Below are 19,988 nucleotides of genomic sequence, written 5' to 3' on the forward strand. Positions count from 1 at the left end.
ACAAAGATTAAGCCTAACACAATCTCGTTAGTTGAGGGAGGTTACCTAGACGCACACAGAGTCTGTGCTATCGATGCCTGGGCCGTCATGTATCGGGCTGCCACCATTGTCACTCCTCTCTTCTAGTCTCAGTTTCTCTCGAAATAAATAAATAAACAAAATTTCCATCTTCCCTGCTGCACTTTAGGCAGCCATGGTATTCACTCTCAATCAAGCTTGGTGCTGGCCAGTGAAAGCATACCACCGGCAAGCAGTGCTAAAGCTGCGTCCCTAAAACCGGTGGCATCCAATACTGTCGGCTGCTATTCTCTGCTTGTTGCATAATCTGCGTGCGAAGCAGTCTTTTCCGGCACTGCTATTTCCCTCTCTTATCTTCTGTGGATAGGTGCAGGTTGGTCGGTAAGTAGAATAGGCAGGCACCCATTCCTTCCTTCACCTTCCCTCCTCTGCCACTTTTGTTTCCTTCCATCTTTTACGTCGCCTTCCGACCTCACTTTCTCCAGGCATTCTCACATTATTGTTAGTAACCATCTTAGCACTTACTACCTAAGGTAGGCGAAGCCTCCTGCGTCTATTTCTTCTCCTTACTTCATTCGTCCTTTCTAACTGCGAGAGATCCTGTCGTTCGCCAAGCCAATCTTTGCCACCATGTCTGGCCTTAAATTTGCCAACACTGGCAGTTTAATCGATGCCAAAGAACTACAGAGGATGTTCAAGGGCCAGAGCGGCGCCGGTAACGGTGGTAAATCCAAAGGCAAAGGCAACTCGCTCCCCATGAAGCGACAAGGTAGGATATACTTTGCACTATCTGACTGACACATCTGTGGACTAATACATTATCAGGGAGCTCCCAGAACTCACGCCATGCACCAACTGCTGCCCCCAGCAAGATTCATGTACTCCCTCCAAGTCTCCACTACTACGCGGCCACTCTTATGTCTGACCTTCCCAAGCGTGCAGGACCTATTCTAGGAGCCGGTGCTCTTAATTTCTTGAACAACAAAGACGGAGTATCTCAAGTGACCCCCAGACCCCCAGAACGTTAGTAGCCAGAGCCTGAAGTGTTTCGGGTGGTGCACAGGACTGATATGAGGATAGTAAACAAGGCGCCAGTCACCATCAGCCAGGCTATTAGCCCCGTTGTGGTCCCTACTGCAGAGGACAAAGGCAAGGAACCCATCCAGGGTCATATAGAGAAGACGGCATTAGAATCGAAGGGTCCCATTTCTGTTGCTGTTACTGCCCCGAGCAGCAATGTTGACCTTTCCCGAGGCTCGACCAGCCATCAGCAGCCGATTGCTACCGGAGTGTCCATGGCAAGCGCTACCGAGGGACTAAAGACTCTCAAACGGGATGAAAACCCCAAGAGCAGTATGGCAAGCACCTTCTACTCTATGGGAGATTCAGACGAAGAATCCGATCAGGAAACAACAAGTGTCAAGGTTAAGGATGAGGCTGTAAAGAAGTCCAACACTACCGTTCTTTTGAGATATTCATCTGACGACATACTGAAGTTGAAGCACACCGGGACCGAGTTCCAGACTGCAAAGCCCAAAATTGCATTTGCTCAGCTGGGTATCAACAAGGTGAAGATCCCCGAGATCTCACCTTCACTCAAGCCACAACCTGTGATGAAGCTCCCACAGACTGCAGGAGCCCGACAGAACAGCACAAAGCCCAACATCTCAGATGTCTCAACCAATATCGTCCCTCAAGCCCGGAAGGTAGAGAACGACACTCCGAAAATTTCCCAGGCTCAGGACGAGACTGCAGAATGCACCGTCCCACATCAGCAGCAACCAGGTAAGAACGAACTATCACTCGAGGGTATAAACGACTCGCGCCTTCGCCCAGAAGCTCCTGGTTTTGTACCAGCGCCATCTAATGGATTGGCTACCCTACTTATGGATGGCTTAAACAAGCCAGCGGAGACCCAAAGTTTGGCAGGGAATCTCACACGTCCCACTTGCTTAACTGGACAAATGATTATAGTGACGCCAATTCAAATTACTGATGGGCAACTTATTTCAGGAACCCCAAGCAGCCGCCTTGTCATGGAACCGAAATCTCCTGATACCAACCAGGCACAGACTCTGAACGTTCAAGTTCCAGACTCGTTCGTCCCGAACTTGCCTGGTCGAGGCGTTGAGGGAAGCAACAGCGGCTCGGCTGCCCACCCTTCAAAGCCGCGCAAGCCAACGAAGGGGCTAGGGTCGTCTATGTGGGCAAAATAAAGGATGTTGCCTCACTGATGAAAGAAAACCAATTGAGAAGGTGTTACCGGGATCACATATGGGCGTGGAAAAAACACAAGAACTATGAAAGGGTGGTCGATACATTAAAGACACTGGCCATGTACTGATAATAGGGGGATCAGAGAATTTCATTAAATCGGTCACGATTAATGCAGAATTGAAATTATAGTCTGATTTTGGTCAAATATGAAAAGACTAGCCCAGGATCGTTTCGTTGTTACTTATTGCATGTTGTTATCAAAACTCTAGCATGGTTTCCAAGGAAGCCAAGCAAACCATCTCACGCCTTCAAGGATATACATCCAACGCCCTCTCGGTTTAGGAGTAACATGGATGTGTGAGCAGTATTATGAAAGTCATAAACACAGCGCTGGTATATTTCTGCTCATTCAAAACTCTATTCGGACATCCCCTTCTCCAGTATTTTCACCCCCTCTCTCACCTTGGGAGAATAATGTTTTCTCAAGAGCTCACCCTCCCAAACTGTCGCTGCGAAAGGGTTGCTACCCTCTACACTATCACTAACGGGGTTATATCGACCATCTCCCTTACGCTCTTCGGTGTCCCATAGACTTCGGACCTTTTTGGCATGAGTATGCGCCACATCGCTAAGCAGCACCAGGACAGCCTGGCACGACTTATCGGGAAGCTGAAGTGCGGCCGTCATGAGCTGCTTGGAGAAGGCGGCGAGACGCATAGGCGGTACCGATCTGATGTTCCACGGAGGAAGAAGAATGCCGGTCAGCGAACGTAGGAGAAGAACTGTTGTTGTTTGGACATTGATCTTGGTGGCTGCATTGGTTGAGTTGGCAGGGCGTGTCAATTCGACGTCCGGGTTTGTAGAGAGGGTAAGGAGAGACTTGAAAAGGTGGGTAGTGAAGAACGACAGGTCGAGGTGGAGATCGTTACGTGAGTTGTGAGCATCTTGACCCTCGAGCAGGGCAAAGGCTGTGACGGTGCAGAGGAGAGCTTCGCGAGTAAGGTTGCGAACCGGGATGTCATCATCTTCATCGTCATCCTCGTTCTCATCCTCGTTGTCCTCTTCGCCACCGGGACCCTTCTCGGCGTCCTCTTCGCTGTGGCGGATGAGATCCTTAAGAGCTTCGAGAAGATCACCAAAGAAGTCCTGGTTGATAAGATGGGCATACTTGGCCAACCCTTCGAGAACTGCTCCCATAAGATGAGGCATTCTTAGCTTCAGGATGCGGAAATATGTGGCGAAGACGAGCTTCAAAGTTTCCGACTGCATACGATCGCGCTCCTCGTAGCTGACAGATGCATCGGCGTTGGCCATATCCTTGTCTAAAGCCTTCTGCTCTTTGAGCTCCTTACGATAGCGTTTGGTTCTGAACTCGCGCTTCTTCTTCTTAAAGGGCCCTTCGGTACTTTCAGCATGATCCTGAGAGGCTTTGCCGGAAAATTCGGATAGCAAACGTAGACTGAGGAAAAGGTTGATAACACTCTCGTCCACCTGAAATTCGCGGGCCTTCATCATCTTAGAAAGCAGAGCAACGGCATCATTAGTTGGTCGCCCTTCTTCATCCTCTTTGAAGAGCTCCCGAAGAGCTTCCAGACACTTGACACCGTCCTGGTTGACTTTGCGTCGACTGAGCTTGGTGACAAGAATCTTGAGTAGCTCTGTGCGGAAGTTGAAATGTGACACTGATGTGATGAGAGTACAGGCACATGTGATAGCGATACTGGCTAGAGTTGGTCCCCCCTTGGCTGCCCTTACATCAAGCTTGGAGCATCGAGCAAGCTCTTTGATGTAATTTTGATAACCCGAAACAAGTGCCTGCTCATAACCCCTCAGGGTGCGAACCTCCTTGGAAAGCTTCTCTCTTGGACCGTTCTCCTCCTGTGGACGTATTCGGTATCCGGGAATGACATCCTTGTAAACGGTCATTTGTGTCATGAGGGCGAGCATCTGGATGGCGATGATCTTGGATTGTCCAATCTTGACGAGGGCCTTGAATGCGCCAACATGTTCCTCTGGATTCTCATTCATCTGCGTGGCGATTTTGGCCAATTCTTCCTGGGCAGCTCGGATCTGCTGAGGCACAGGGATCTCGGGCTCCTCCTCGATCTCCTCTTCCTCAGGTTCCTCTTGTTCATCCTCACGACCTTCTAGCCATTCTGTATCGCTTTCGATCGAAGCTGCGTCATCCTCTTGTCCTTGGGCTTGTTCAATCCGACCGTCTGCTGTCTTGATAGGCAGTCGGTTGCTCTCCTTCTGCTTCTTGCCTTTGCGGGGGCGCGACTCGTAGTCTTGTTCAAGATTCCAATTCGCGGCGTTCTTAAAGAAGGACTTTTGTGCACTTTTTGACTCGTTTTGATCCTGAGACGCATGGGCAATCTTTCTTCGTTTTGTTCCGTTTGGGGCCATTTTGGCTAATTTTTCTTGAATACGACACAAAATAGGTTGTGTCCATTCAAGGTTTTGTCGTCGGTCAAATCGAGAGGTTGCAAGTCGTTTTTTTTGCGAAAGTTGACAATGTCTAGACTAGTGGGGCGGAGATCAAATCGCACTATATCATTGGACAAAACATGACTTCACCGCCAAAAAGTTGGACTTTTCTGCCGGACAGAAATGCCCCTCTGCCAAATTATTTCCTACCTACCTAGACCAGACTCAGTCTGTTTTCGCAGTCCAGCCGCTATTGCATTAATTACTCTAATTTACTCGAAAATGGGCTTCACGAAACCGCCTGTTCAGGCGCTTAAGTCTGCTAACAAGCTCAAGCGCAAGGAGCTCTTTGTCCAGTACAAGAAGCATCAAAACAAAGAGAAACATGAGGAACGACACCGGCGCAGAAAGGAGGAAGCCAAGGATCCGGAGCTCAAGGAGGCCCGTTTAGCGAAGCGCAAACCTTCTACGATCGACTCGAAACGAGTGTGGGATGATATCGATGATGACAGTCTCGGTGTTCAGGTGGATCTCGAGAAGCTGAAGCGCCGTCGCATCGAAGAGGCCGAAGCAGCAGAGCAGGCCGCTCACGAGGTAGCCATGCGCGCCGAGGAGGAGCTCGACAGAGACGACGATGTCGACAGTATGCTGGCCTCTGATGAAGAGATGGACGAGGAGCGACAAGCTGCGCTTGAAAAGAAGAGAGAGCGTCGAGCACAGCGAGACAGTAGTGTCGCGCCGTCTACAACAAGCACAAACCTTGACTTGACGCCCACCTCACTCGCCCTCAAGTTTCCTTCGCTTTTTACTGATATCCCCGCCCCAGAGCCAAAGATCCTGGTTACGACATCGCTGAACTCTACTTTGCACGAGCAAGCCAACGTCCTTTGCGAGTTCTTCCCCAACAGCTCCTATGTCCCCAGATCCGCGCATCGATATGGCCACAAGTATAGTCTCCGAGAGATTTGCAAGTATGCCACGAACCGTGAATACACGGCTGTCATTCTTCTTAACGAGGATTCCAAGAAGCCAACAGGTCTCACGGTTGTGCATCTACCTTCCGGCCCAACTTTCCACTTCTCAATCACCAATTGGATCGAGGGCAAGAAACTCCCTGGCCACGGAAACCCGACAAACCACTACCCTGAACTCCTGCTCAATAACTTCAAGACCCCTCTGGGTCTACTGACAGCTAAGCTTTTCATGACGCTCTTCCCTCCTAGGCCAGAGTTCCAAGGCCGCCAAGTGACAACACTTCACAACCAACGCGATTACATCTTTGTGAGGCGGCATCGTTACGTATTCCGTGAAAAGCGACAGACAGAGAAGAGTATTGTCGGCGCTGATGGCAAGGAGATCAAGGGCGTGGAAGGTATTCGTGCCGGTCTGCAAGAGCTGGGCCCTCGGTTCACCTTGAAGCTGAGGAGAGTCGACAAGGGCATTGGAAGAGCTGGAAGCGACGGCGACGATGCGACGCAGTGGGAGTGGAAGGCTAAGATGGAGAAGGATCGCAAGAGGTTCAACCTGTAATTGTTTTACTAAAGATGACGTGGTAGTCGTGGCGCCAGGCGTTCGTGAACTTGGACCGACCAAAGTAGCTATAGAGAGACAATGAATACGTCATTGGCGAAGTATCTTTGTGATTGTTGTTTTGTGATTCTCCTATACTCTGCACTAAGGCCGTTGGTATATAATTCGGTTCTTGAAAACTTGTTTTTCAACATTCTTGGTGAAACATTGATTTATCAGATCATGCTTTATGAGAGGACTGATCTGACTAAACAGATACTGGCTACTCGAGAAATATGGCCAAGCGTGTAGCCGACAAGAACCGAGATATCCTCCGGCAACCCAGATATGAGATAATGTATAAATAAGACTCATGAGTGATGTTTTTTCTTCTTGTTCTTTGTGTCTTCTATTTGTCCCATCCGACTGGTCATTAGATCAAGTCTGCCGCAGCGAGTTCTAGGTCTGAATATATACAATGATCAATACTCTATTGATACAATCAATTCAAGTCACAAATGGATTGTGTACCTACCTATCTAGACAAACATTGGTATTGGATGTTAGCAATCCACTTGGCAACATTCCGCGCTAGAAGTTACTCTGCCCTGGCTACCTAGGTACCTACCCAGTAACAGCGGATAGGTACTAATATATCGATACTGGGGTTCATAGGCATGGATATCTCTACCATGCACTCTCAACCTAGGGGGTCGAGATAAAAGAGTCAAGCTGTTTTTGGAGTGTCATTCACTTGATCATCAAGACCATTTGTCAAAGTCTCGACCATCCTATGGTCCGGGCTGTATACTACCAAGGTCATCATTTAGGTTATGTATTGAATGTATTCTGTAGAGTATTCCGAAAAGCTTTCCAGGGCTACTTCACCTTTGGTAGAGATATCTGTAATCTATGCTTCTCAACCGACATTTGACAATGCAACACAACAGAGCCAAGTCAAACCGAGTTACACAGTGTAATAGAGTTTATGTTAAAATAACGAGAGTCTGTAACTGCGGGTCGCACCGACGGATATTGTAACCTAATTAAAACAACGTTGAACCGTTTCATTCTTATGCTACGCTACATTCAGTGTGTTCAACATTTAGAAGTGTCAACGTACTAAGGCAAATGAGCTTGTCGTCACTGAATATTAGTAAGAAAATTTTCGATGCAAACAGTCCGGAAACATCTTGCAATGAATATTCTATTATTGGTAGCTGAGATTGTTACTCTATAGCCTACCTAATATTATGAAACGATATAGGATTACCTATCGACGTGGCGTAACGTTCCTTTCCAGGAACGGGCGCCACATCTCAGCCAATACCAGGTTCCGGGTGAGTGGCGTTATACGGGCTCTGCTACAGGCTAGAGGGGCTGTAACCTGCATCCCTTCAGTGGGCAGACCACGCTAGAATCCGCCATAAGAAGTATGTACTCTCCGTACAGATAGGTAGGTAAGACTGAATTCTTTAGTCTACTAGGTAGGTATGTGGTGATTTGATTTGCCCCTTTAACCTGATTCAGCGGCTTACCACTTCAATAAAACCTCGACGCGGTGTTTGTTACACAAGAAAAGTCGTCCGTATTCTACAATTTGGATTCTGTTATGCATACGTTCTTCTTGTATTGAACCCCAGGACCTCATCATTCTCTCATGCATAGTACCGTACCTTTCTATCCATCCCCTGTCCTATGACCCATAGGCTGTGCTTCGCTTGATTTGCGACAATTAAAATCCTGGTTGTTCATGACGCACGCTGCTTCGTCTGCATAAGGTACTCCATCAGCAGACAAGTTATTCTGCCATTGCAATTCAATGGTTCTAGTATAATCTTATCTTATCACAACCTGTCAACTCGACCTCAAGGCCTTTCTGGCAAACATGACTGCTTCTTCAAATCTACCAGGTGTCAACGGTGACGCCAGTGGTAAGACACTTCCCTCGGCCTCTTGGTCTCTCGTCATCTAGGAACAAAAGGATACAGACCAATCAGAGAAACATGAACTGACAAATCCTCCCTCAGCCAAGCCAGATGAACGCGGTAGACAGAACGACGTATGGAAACACGCCCCTGTACTCGTAGGCACAACCAAATTCGAACCTCGTTCGGATGTCAAGAACATTATGATTACAGGCGGCGCTGGCTTCATGTGAGTGTTATACTGCCCTGCCTCACCATGCCAAGTTCGACTCCACTGACCGGCCGTTCGTTTGTGCGTCTCTGAAGCGCTTGCTGGGTAGTCCGCCACCTCACTCTGACATATCCACACGCCTACAACGTTGTCTCATTCGACAAGCTCGACTATTGTGCTGCTCTTAACAATACTGGCGTTCTTGGTGAATCACGAAACTTTACCTTCTACCATGGCGATATCACCAACCCCGCTGAAGTCGTTGACTGCATGGAGCGATACAGCATTGATACTGTTCTGCATTTTGCTGCTCAATCGCATGTAGACCTCAGCTTCGGCAACTCCTATGGCTTCACGCACACAAATGTCTACGGGACTCATGTTTTACTCGAGAGTGCCAAGAAAGTCGGCATTGGTCGCTTCGTCCATGTGTCGACGGATGAAGTATACGGCGAGGTCAAGGACGACGACGACGACCTTCTTGAGACTAGTATACTAGCCCCAACAAACCCATACGCTGCCAGCAAAGCAGCCGCCGAGATGTTGGTACAATCTTATCAAAAGAGCTTCAAGCTTCCAGCCATAATCGTGCGCAGCAATAACGTTTATGGCCCTCACCAATACCCAGAGAGTGAGTCACCAGGCGATAGACGTAGAAAGCATGCACGCTTGGTATATTAACGACTGCCAGAAATCATCCCAAAGTTCATATGTCTCTTAAACCGCCAGCGACCGCTGGTGCTGCATGGTGATGGGATGCCCACACGGAGGTATCTATACGCTGGCGATGCAGCAGATGCTTTCGATACAATCCTGCACAAGGGGCAGATTGGCCAGATTTACAATGTCGGCTCGCATGACGAGGTGTCCAATCTAGAGCTCTCTTCGATGTTGCTAGATCGAATGAAGATTTCACACGACACCTCAGAACAGCTCCGCAAGTGGATCAAATACACTCGGGATAGGCCTTTCAACGACCGCCGATATGCAGTTGATGGTTCTAAACTAAAGCGACTTGGTTGGGAACAGAAGGTGTCTATCGACGAGGGCCTAAAGATCACGGTCGACTGGTTCACTCAGTTTGGAGAGTCTTGGTGGGGAGATATCAGCCATGTGCTTACGCCCTTCCCTACTGTGAGCGACGGTGAAATGGTCCCAGACGATGCACGATCAATGCGCGACGAGCCGCTTGAGTCGCAGGATGTTCGACAAGGCAAGCTACCGGAACAACAGACGAAGGAAGATACCAACGGATGTCGAGATACAAGGAACAGAGACGACACGAATGGAGTGCATCGACCTAGCGACCGTCAGATTACTGTCTGATACGGTGGCATGGAAGCAGAGAATGACGATTTTGACGCATTTACGAGAGAAGAAAGTCGAGAAGCATAGATACCACGAACAACGGTGTAAATAGATAGACCGAGACCGAAAGACAAGACAATGTACTTTGGGGCTTGATAGGATTCTGTAGAGGTTGTTGATTTGTTTTTGGGTTCGTTTCGTTTACATTTGCTCCAAGACGGAGAGGGAGTGTACTTCCAAAGGAGCTATCGATGGCACTTTTAACAGTTCATTAATTCTTTTTTATCAGTTGTCGAAGTTTAGGATACCCAGCCATGGGCAATATATTCCGAGAACGACCAGTTGCCAACTCAAAGTTCTCGACTAAATACCTACTCATCTCAGTCAGCCATACAGGCCAAGTGCCGTCACGGACAAGGGAACATACCTAGGTAAGGTACATAGTAGGTAGCCAACGAGGAGATTTTATGACGCGTCTCCTGCGTGATACATGGCCATTCAGAAGTACAAATAGCGGATAATCAGGGGCCAATGTGAACATCAATCCCAATATTTCCATTTCCAGTGCCCTGGTATCGTCCCCGTTGGTTCTATGCAGGCAGAGTAAGATAATGCCAACGCAACCCAATACCACCCACCTACATACATCCAGACCAGCGGGTCGGGGATACAATCGCACTACTCCGCGGCGGCGGTCCGACCAGTCTAAAATTCTGACAGCGCATAATACAAAGACAACACGTACGTACAGTACATACAGGTACGGTTACGTTGGTGGTGAAGCTGGTTGTTTAGCGAATGGGATCTCGGCGGGAAGATCCTTTTTAGATGGATGCCCAACATTAAGCCGACCAACCTACCGGGAATGAGGAAAACGTTTTCCGGCATCTGCTCGCTTGGTACTGTATCCGTACCGGTACCGTCTTGTACGGTTTAGCTGGTGGGATCATACCAACTGCCGAAATGTTGATAGACGAGATATGGTTGTATGTTAGAGTTTACACTATGCGGAGAATACAGGTACATGTAAGTTGGCATTCGATTGATTGGAAAGAAAGTTTCGGATTTTCCTAGTGACACGGGCTATCAGTAATACTGTAGACTGAATGGGATTTATGGACTGAGACATTAAGAGACAGGCAGACAGAGACACAGACACAGACAGAGCGGGATAGACAGAATTAGTAGGGGTAATGTACTAGACTACCTAGTCTAGTCTGTACTGTACCTAGCTTTGACTGGCACTCGGTTGACCATTCAGGAGAAAGCTCTAGAGGGGACGGGCCGCTTCGAGATTGGGGGAAGCAAGATTAGGATGTGTTTGAAAGGCGAGGAGACAAGACAACCAACGACCAACTACTAACAACCTCGAGGTGATGCCAACTGCTGTACAGAGTACAGTTTATCCGTACTGCATGATATGTATGATATGGTACGGTACGGTACGGATACCAGGTAGAAGGTACAGGATACCCCTGTCCTCTTAGTCCAAACATTATGTGCCCCATTCCACTCAAAGAATCCCAGCCTAATGGACCGTTTTCTTTCCGAACAGGGTGGAGGTGGGTAACCAACTTACATATTCTAGGTACTATGGAAATGTGTAGTACGTATACGTAGCATGGAAAATGAATACAGACAAAAGATGTAGTCTATAGTATCAGTGCTGTATATCCCAAAGAATCGATAAAGTAGCGGTTCCATTTGGTGATATCCTCATCTTTTTCAAGTCGACCTGCACCAAGGAAAGGAAAGGAAAGGCCCACAGCTGCAGTTTGTCTCTTTTCTCAATCAAGTCTAGCCCCCGTCACAACCTCGAACCGACTGTTTGTTCCCTGCTCGTTTTAACGGATACTGTTGCGTTGCACCGCTCCACCGCTATGGGATGATGGACCAGGCCCTCTCTTCCGGGATGGGATCCAGCGAGGGGTGGGAACGAGACTCTTGATTGAGAGCAAGCCTACTCGTTTGTACATAGGAAATCAACAGAGAAGGTCTCGGTTGGGCTGGAATCTGTTGTTACAGTCCTGAAAGCGCTTCGTAGAGATAACCCACATTCCCAGCTTGGAAACCAAAACGGTACAGCGACAATACTTGCAGGTAAAACATTAACTATTTGCTGTACTTAGGTGACCGTTCAATGGTGCATCGCGGCGTGTGGTCCAGGCTTTGATGATGGCCCATGCCAACATCGGAGCAACTTCAGGCCGAGAATGGATCACAAGAAATAGTGTATACAGGACAGAAACACGAACATCATATCCCATGCATCGGAAATGGTATATGGAACGGCCTATAGGTAAACTAGACTAGTATACGTACAGTAGAGTACCGAGTTGAGTTGAGTTGAGCTGAGGAATGGATAAGCCCTGACCGGCCGACCTCTCCACTGGTCGCCGAACCACCGTCGACTCGCGTTTGGATAACAGTAAAAGGTAAAAAGGCCGTTGGAGAGTTGCGACGTTTGGTGTTTGTAATAATAATAATAATAATAATATACTTTAATTGGCTTGGAGGGTGAAATACACTTTGCATGGTTATCACGGCCTTCCCACTGCTCGGAGCAGTACAGGCAGTAGATATTGTACGATAATAGGGTATCGCTGTTTATTACGATGTTTTTGGGTCTATGGAGACGAGACGATAAGCACTATATGTAGCTGACTGCATAGAGCATGCATGAAGCATTATGAGATAGGTACGTATATTCATATGTACATTTATCATCAACCCTCTATCTGTCGACTTCAACTTCGACTCCAACTTCAACACAAATTACAGCTCCAAATTCAACTCGGCTGAGAAGCAGTTGACAGTTAGTTACGGATAGTCCAAATTGAATTGCTACGACAAGTTACCTAACCGCAAACGTCGTCAACCGGCCGGCAACCCTTGCTCTCCCTCCCGATCCTTGGATCACTTCCTCCACTTGCTGTGCTCCTCTGCCCCAGTTGAGAGAGGAACAAGAGAGCCTCGAGCTTCTAGGCTATCTCTATTGGTCCCAGCAAGTTTGCTAGCTACAGTAGCTTGTCATCCTTGTTTCTCCCCGGCTTGTGCTTCAAGGTACTGTACATTACAATACTTTGTATGTAGTGTCTTTCCCTACAGATACCGACAGCTTCTCCTCCACTGACCTCTCCCTCTCCCTTGTTCTATCCATATCCATAAACCTTTCTTGGTGCTCCTTCACCCTTCCCCTGTTCTATCCTCTACCGTAGTCTACTGTACGGGTCCCTTTCCGAATACTTCGAGCCCTGATCCACGTTCTCATGGCCCCAGGTAGGCTAGGCTAGGTTAGGTAGGCTAGTTGATCTCCACTATACTCACGGACCTTTACCAATCCCCAGGTCTCCCTCTTCTTTAAGTCTTTGGATCCTCCCTCACTCATTCGCTCCCCTTCCTTACTACGGCCTCTAGGTATTCATTCAGACATACATAGTACCTCCCTACCTACCTACCTAGGTATCTATGGGTAGTAATCAATTGCTTTGTTCTTCCTGTTCTTCGAGCTTTGCTGTCTCCGGGCGACTCTTGCGATACAATACTATCGACGCCTCTTACTAATAACTCGACTACCGTACTGCTATCATCGACACTCCGTCATCACGACGGCAACTACGACTCGTTTTGGGGCCCAACCTTTTTTGCCCGCGCCGCTCGTTTCAGCCTCACTCCCCGAAGCCAAGCCATGTCGCTAGTCATCGTCACCTCCACTCGACTACGATAGTGCTGTTGTTGTTTTCCTAATTAAAAAGAATATTTAAAAAAAAATCCCTTCTCTAGACGTCCATGGCAAAGAAGCGACGGTCCAAACCACCCAGGGGAACACGGGGACGTCACAACCAGTCTCAGACGAGCACCATGTCCTCGGAGGACTCTTATGCTGTACAGAGCGGCCGGCAATCTAGCGACGGTACACCGAGTGAGCATGCGAACAGCGACGGAAACAATACAGCCATGACTAGCATCGTAGGCACCGACGAGGAGCCTCATCACCACAACGACTCCGACCTTGAGGAAGATGTCGACGAAGACGACATGATTTCCATCTATCCCGCCTCCCAATATCCCAGAGTTTCTCCCTCCCACCAGGTCGAAACTCCTTTCTCTCCAGACTCCCATGGGGCAGACTCAGATATGTAGGTGATTTGCTTAATCATACGCTGTCCGTCACTTACTGACCTTGTGCTCAGGGCTGCATCAACAAGGTCATTATGGGCGCAAGACCTCGACTATCGAGAAATTCATGGCCGGCGTTATTGTCGCGAATACTACATGCCCAACGACGACATTGAGCAATGGCGAATGGCTATTCAACATCAAGTATTTATGCACGTACTTGACGGCGAAGTCACCCTCGCCCCTATCCAGAACCCTGACCATATCCTCGATGTTGGTACAGGTACAGGCGATTGGGCGATCAAGATGGCTGAACTGCAACCGCAATGTGAAGTTGTAGGAACCGATATTGCTGCCATAGCGGAGACCAAGAGTGTGCCCATGAACGTCTTTTTCGAAATTGAGGATGCCGAAGATTGGGATCGCCACCCGGATATGTACGACTTGATTCACTTCCGGCTTATGGAGGGCGCGTTCCGGAATTGGAGTTTCGTGTACGACAACACCTTCTTCTCTTTGAAACCCGGTGGTTGGATTGAGGTACAAGATTTTGTTAGCGCCGAGGGTTTTATCCAATTCTTATCCCAGTTTCCGGACAATTCTCCCATGCATGAGCTTCTAAGGGATCTCGAGATAGCGTCGGAGAAGTCGGGACGCCCAAGAGGTACATATCACCTTGAGCCTCGGTTACTCATGGATGCAGGTTTCGTCGACGTACGAGTAACAGAATATTCTATTCCAATTACAGTTGCTGAGGCCTCGGCGGGCAAGATTTGGCTAATCTCTTGCCTGGACGGTCTCGAGGCCCATTGCTTGCGACTTTTGACAGAGTATATGGGTTGGGACCCTGAAAAGTGCAAGCAAGCCTGTGAAGCGGCCGCACGAGACTTGGCGAACGCTGCCAAGGATCCCATAAAGTCAAAAGGTCTTCAGATCAAGATGCGAATCATCATTGGCAGAAAGCCTCTCGATGCGCCTCGTACAGACTTGGCGGAGCTCCTAGGGAGAAGTCACTCGCCGGCTACAGAGCTCAACGGCAACAGTTCCGAACCCACACTTCGTGCGGACGACCAGATGTCTACGGGGCCGAGTTAGACGATGGTCTAACTATCTTCATGACGAGGGTATGAATTATCATTGGTCCTTGGTTTTGGCGATCCTTTTGGGTAATACAGGATTGTGGCGCAGATACTTTGTAGGGCGGCGTTCAACTGGCTGACAACCCAATCTTTTGCATTTACCTGTACATTCTTCAGCATTTGATCTTGGGCGGCTGTTTTCTTTCTTTATTTGAAGATACATATGGATGGCGCTTTGGTGCAACAAAATTTGTTGTCGTCTTGGGCTGTTTGGAACAACGATTACAATAATGGTCCATACCTAGTTAAAGGGAACATGAAATGATTAGACAAGACAACAAGAAATACGTGTACATGTTAGTACACTGACTGACTACCTTACTTATATTATCCTATCATACTTACCTACTCCCAGTCTATCAAGACTTTTAAATATGCTTATTTTGACGAGTACCTACCTAGTAGAGCAAAAAAGTGATGTAATGTTTGACCGCCTACAGTAGAAGCTATCAGACCTAAATTAGCTGCCTTATCGCCCAGGAGCAGTTGCCTATCGTAGCACATGAGGTGGGGAGCTCCTCTGCGTAGTACGTACAGGGCCCTTCCAACCACCGACACTTCGTCACCACCAACACCGACTCCCGCTCTCACTCACAATCCCATCAACAAGATCCAACGACCTCGAGTCAACCGTGGCTCTAGCGAATATCCTCTTCAGTGTGCGCCAGACGCGAGATTTCTTCCCTGCATCTCCGATCTTTGAACATGCGCCTGTGATACCGCGACATAATGGCCCTGGATCTCCACGACGGCTTCGACGCCTCCAATGGCGTCCCAGATCTCGAAGAACCCATCTTCACTGTAGAACGCGTTCAGTTGCAGTTCTCAGTGGCGGCCGACTTCGTTGCGGCGCAGGTTGCCAACAATGTCATTGTCCTCGCCCTCTCCAACGGACGAATCCTCCGTATCGACCTGGAACGACCCGAAGATATTGATGGTAGGGGCTCGGAGATGCTTATCAGACTATTTGCAATGACTAACGGTGTCTATTCGCGGCAGATATCGACCTACCCAAAAAGCCATCCGAGATCGGCATGATACGGCGCATGTTTCTTGACCCGACAGCTTCACACCTCATCATTTGCACCGCGCTGGGCGAGAACTATTACCTGCATTCCCAGTCAAAACATCCCAGACCACTTGGACGTCTTCGAGGCGTGTCCATCGAGAGTGTGGCGTGGAACCCTTCGTTGCCTACAGCGTCGACACGAGAAATATTGATCGGTGCATCTGATGGCAACATCTACGAGGCTTTTATAGAGACGTCAAAAGAGTTTTACAAAAAGGAGGTGAAGCATTTGAAGAACCTACACAAACTACCAGATGGTCCGATTACAGGGTTGTGGGTGGATAATATCCAAAACAATAAATCAGACCTCCGAAGGGTGGTGATAGCCACGCAGTCTCGCCTGTTTCACTTAGTGGGAAGGATAGGATTTGGACATGATGGTTCAGGGTCGGTGTATACAAGACTTTTCGAATCTGAGCAACCGGTTGTTCACGAACTGTCCAGGACCACCTCCGGCGCTCCTTCCAGCCTGGCAGTATCCCCCGATCCCCCTGACTCAGGACCATACGACGATGATATTCCTGATCGAGCATATGCTTGGTTATCCTACCAGGGAGTATTCCATGGAAAGTTATCAAACACACCCGCAGATAGCAACCTCGGCACCAAGGTCTTTTCAGAATCAAAAATGCTCTCCAGAGCACAGATTCTTTCTCCCGAGAATAGTGAGAGGCGGGTCGCAACGACTGAGGCTATCGATGCTATCGCGCTCACGCAGTGGCATATTGTGCACCTTGTCGGGGGACGTGTGATCACGACGAATCGCCTTACTGGAAAAATGGTCTCTGAACACGACGTTATTGGCCAAGGGCAGAAGCCCATTGGCTTCTCCGTGGATATGCAGAAAAACACATTTTGGCTGTTTACCTCCGAGGAGATCTTTGAGATCGTTGTCCGAGACGAAGAACGTAATATTTGGGAAATCATGACCAGGCTGCAACAATTTGAGCCGGCTCTGCAACATGCTCGAACACCACTGCAGAAAGAACTAGTCGCGGCTGCGTATGGCGACCATCTGGCCAGCAAAGGTCACTGGCTCGAGGCAGCTAGTGTGTACGGTCGTAGTAATAAGCCATTCGAGGATATTGCTTTGAGCATCATCGACAACAACCAACCAGATGCCCTGAGAAAATTTCTGCTAACAAAATTGGCCTCGCTCAAGAAGTCTGCTATGATGCAGCGGATGATGATAGCGGGTTGGCTGATCGAGGTTTTCATGTCCAAATTCAACTTGCTTGATGATACCATAAATACACAGGCGGAGCCTTCAGAACACGTCAACTCAGCCGAATCACAGAAAACACTCGAATCCGTGAGGAAAGAGTTCAGGGACTTTGTTGACAAGTACAAAACTGATCTCGACCGGAGGATGGTATACGATGTGATTAGCAGCCATGGCCGTGAAGGGGAGCTTCTTTACTTTGCGAATGCTGTTAACGACTACAACTATGTGCTCTCTTACTGGGTTCAGCGGGAGCGGTGGAGTGAGGTTCTGAATGTTCTCAAGAAGCAGACGGATCCCGAAGTCTTTTACAGATACAGCAGCGTTCTGATGACATACGTTGCACCAGAACTAGTCGAAATCCTGATGAGACATTCTGATCTGAAGCCTAGAAATCTGATTCCTGCTTTTCTAGACTACAATCGGACGTTCACGGGTGGTCCGAACGCACAGAACCAGGCAATAAGATACCTCAACTATGCAGTCTATCAACTCAACTCGAAGGATGCGGCCGTACACAACACTTTGGTTTCGATTTACGCTTCTCACCCTTCCAAGGATGAGGCTGGGCTTTTGTCATACTTACAAGCGCAAGGAGACGAACCCCGTTATGACCCGGACTTTGCTCTTCGACTTTGCATTCAGCATCACCGAACATTATCGTGCGTACACATCTACACCAGTATGGGGCAATATCTTCAAGCGGTTGACCTGGCTTTGTCTCACGGCGAGGTTGAGCTGGCAGCAGTGATTGCGGATCGACCAATGTCGAACCCGCAACTACGTAAACGCTTATGGCTTGCTGTGGCCCGAAAGGTCATCTCCCAATCAAATGGGATCAAGACAGCTATTGAGTTTCTCAAGCGATGCGACTTGCTCAAGATTGAGGACTTGATTCCTTTCTTTCCTGATTTTGTTGTCATCGACGATTTCAAGGAAGAGATCTGTGCTGCATTGGAAGACTACAGCCGTAATATTGACAACTTGAAGAAGGAGATGGATGAATCGTCACAAACGGCTACTAATATAAAGGTTGACATTGCTGCGCTCGATCATCGGTACGCAATTGTGGAACCTGGAGAGAAGTGTTATACTTGCGGACTGCCGCTGTTGAGTCGACAGTTCTTTGTCTTTCCCTGCCAGCACTCGTTCCACTCCGACTGTTTGGGGCGAAAGGTACTCGAGCAGGCAGGTGTTGGAAAGTCATCACGAATCAGGGAGTTGCAAACGCAGATACAGAAGGGTTTGGTCAGCGGCACGCAGAGGGAGATGGTTGTTGCGGAACTGGACGCTCTCGTTGCGTCTGCTTGGTAAGTCGCGATTTGCTTGCGTGACTCCACAGCTAACATGGTGCAGTATTCTTTGCAGCGATCTGGCCATCAAGAGGATCGATGAGCCTTTCATCACACATAATGATAACGTCAACGAGTGGACGTTGTAAGAGGAGGAAGGGTCATAAGACGAGAGCCTACGTACTTGATGAATCTCTTATCATGGTCTTAGATGTGCCTATACCCCACAACATTTGTTCAATACAAGAAGCGGACTTGATTATGATGCATACAGTGTCTTAGCACATAGTATAAAGTGATGTTAGACGACACGGTCTTGCCAAAGAGAGTACAAAATTGGAAAATCTTGCTAACGACCCAGAGCTAAGTATTGGAGCCGAGTGACTTGATACGGGTAATAGAAAGACTCTGAGGGACGCATGAACTCGATCCCGTACTCTAAATCCTAGATAAACTGACAAGCTGAGCCGTGGGCATATGATTTAGTACCTGCACTCTGCGGCCTCTGTGGAACGGGTGAGCATGAGGATAGAAACAATGACGCCGTACAGGCCCAGGACTTCTGCAAAGATGAGTATGAGGACCATTCCGATATAGAGGCGAGGCTGTTGCGAGCTGGCTCGGACTGAGAAAAGTTAGTTATTGGCCCAGCTTATATGAGATCAAGGAGAGAACGTGCCTCCAGCATCGCCAACAATACCGATAGCAAACCCAGCGGCCATACCACATAGGCCAACCGAGATACCAGCTCCGAGTTGCAAGAAAGCTGTATGAATGGGCATCTTCTCTTTGATGTTGTTGGACATGATGACACTGGCAACAAGGCCGTATATGGAGAGAATCTGGGCCATGATAGCACATAGGCTGCATTTGTTAGCCGATTAGGTTGGGTCAGATCTTTGCTGATTCTTCATACGTGTTCTGCATCAGCATGTCTGGTCGAAGAATGCCCGACTGGAAGATGGCGCCTGCAGACTTTGCCGTGCCGTAGGATGCGCCGAAGGTGGTGAAGACAATGGAACACGCGCAGCCTATGGCGCCAAAGAAGGACTATGAGGGACACGACAAGATTAGAGATGGCATGTCAATGGTTCGTTGTAAGCTTACAGCATACATGGGACTGAAACGGACGTTGATGTCAGTTGAATATCAGTTGGATGGAGAGGAGCACATGACATACCAACGGTCCATATTTGCGATAAGCTCAGAGTCCATGTTTCCACGTTGAGGATTACAGTTGGAATATTACACTTGAACAACGATTAGAGACACAAATAGATGCCTCCCGTATTATATAAATACAAATGTCTGGGTAGTTAAATTGTAAGCTTATGTTAACAGCCGTTTAGGTATAAGCCGACCCGATGCCTCAAAGGGCTTCAGCCGCAGGAGAATGTAGCAGAGGAGCCTTGTATTGGATGCAAATGATTAGGCAACGACCAAAGATTTGGTGAGTGTTCTTGTTTGCTGATACGATTACAGTAGGCATCTAAATAAGACGTGTTTTGAGTGGTTAGTGGTGAGCATCA

At 48.3% G+C, this 19,988-nt stretch overlaps 7 protein-coding genes across 7 annotated transcripts; 5 read left to right on the plus strand and 2 right to left on the minus strand.

The window, feature by feature from the left end:
• Positions 1 to 648: 648 nt before the first annotated feature.
• Positions 649 to 2,234, plus strand: FIESC28_08564 (uncharacterized protein; the record flags this gene model as incomplete). The annotated part of the gene is made up of 3 exons (XM_031162702.1): positions 649 to 787; positions 844 to 1,041; positions 1,099 to 2,234. The coding sequence occupies 3 exons, from the start codon at positions 649 to 651 to the stop codon at positions 2,232 to 2,234; spliced, it is 1,473 nt and encodes a 490-aa protein (XP_031013257.1).
• A 418-nt stretch (positions 2,235 to 2,652) lies between these two features.
• FIESC28_08565 (uncharacterized protein) lies at positions 2,653 to 4,641 on the minus strand (the record flags this gene model as incomplete). Its single annotated transcript, XM_031162703.1, has 1 exon — positions 2,653 to 4,641. The coding sequence occupies one exon, from the start codon at positions 4,639 to 4,641 to the stop codon at positions 2,653 to 2,655; it is 1,989 nt and encodes a 662-aa protein (XP_031013258.1).
• A 303-nt stretch (positions 4,642 to 4,944) lies between these two features.
• Positions 4,945 to 6,192, plus strand: FIESC28_08566 (uncharacterized protein; the record flags this gene model as incomplete). The annotated part of the gene is made up of 1 exon (XM_031162704.1): positions 4,945 to 6,192. One exon carries the CDS (start codon positions 4,945 to 4,947, stop codon positions 6,190 to 6,192), a length of 1,248 nt encoding a protein of 415 aa, XP_031013259.1.
• A 1,867-nt stretch (positions 6,193 to 8,059) lies between these two features.
• FIESC28_08567 (uncharacterized protein) lies at positions 8,060 to 9,636 on the plus strand (the record flags this gene model as incomplete). The annotated part of the gene is made up of 4 exons (XM_031162705.1): positions 8,060 to 8,105; positions 8,202 to 8,328; positions 8,406 to 8,941; positions 9,002 to 9,636. The coding sequence occupies 4 exons, from the start codon at positions 8,060 to 8,062 to the stop codon at positions 9,634 to 9,636; spliced, it is 1,344 nt and encodes a 447-aa protein (XP_031013260.1).
• A 3,843-nt stretch (positions 9,637 to 13,479) lies between these two features.
• On the plus strand, positions 13,480 to 14,832 carry FIESC28_08568 (uncharacterized protein; the record flags this gene model as incomplete). The annotated part of the gene is made up of 2 exons (XM_031162706.1): positions 13,480 to 13,757; positions 13,812 to 14,832. The coding sequence occupies 2 exons, from the start codon at positions 13,480 to 13,482 to the stop codon at positions 14,830 to 14,832; spliced, it is 1,299 nt and encodes a 432-aa protein (XP_031013261.1).
• A 773-nt stretch (positions 14,833 to 15,605) lies between these two features.
• Positions 15,606 to 18,608, plus strand: FIESC28_08569 (uncharacterized protein; the record flags this gene model as incomplete). Its single annotated transcript, XM_031162707.1, has 3 exons — positions 15,606 to 15,813; positions 15,876 to 18,477; positions 18,524 to 18,608. The coding sequence occupies 3 exons, from the start codon at positions 15,606 to 15,608 to the stop codon at positions 18,606 to 18,608; spliced, it is 2,895 nt and encodes a 964-aa protein (XP_031013262.1).
• Positions 18,609 to 18,941: 333 nt separating this feature from the next.
• FIESC28_08570 (uncharacterized protein) lies at positions 18,942 to 19,674 on the minus strand (the record flags this gene model as incomplete). Its single annotated transcript, XM_031162708.1, has 5 exons — positions 18,942 to 19,084; positions 19,184 to 19,323; positions 19,376 to 19,509; positions 19,567 to 19,579; positions 19,640 to 19,674. 5 exons carry the CDS (start codon positions 19,672 to 19,674, stop codon positions 18,942 to 18,944), a joined length of 465 nt encoding a protein of 154 aa, XP_031013263.1.
• Between the last annotated feature and the right edge of the window lie 314 nt (positions 19,675 to 19,988).

The sequence above is a fragment of the Fusarium coffeatum genome (assembly GCF_003316985.1).
Source record: "Fusarium coffeatum strain FIESC_28 chromosome Unknown BRIP53273_contig_202, whole genome shotgun sequence".
NCBI classification, from domain to species: domain Eukaryota; kingdom Fungi; phylum Ascomycota; class Sordariomycetes; order Hypocreales; family Nectriaceae; genus Fusarium; species Fusarium coffeatum.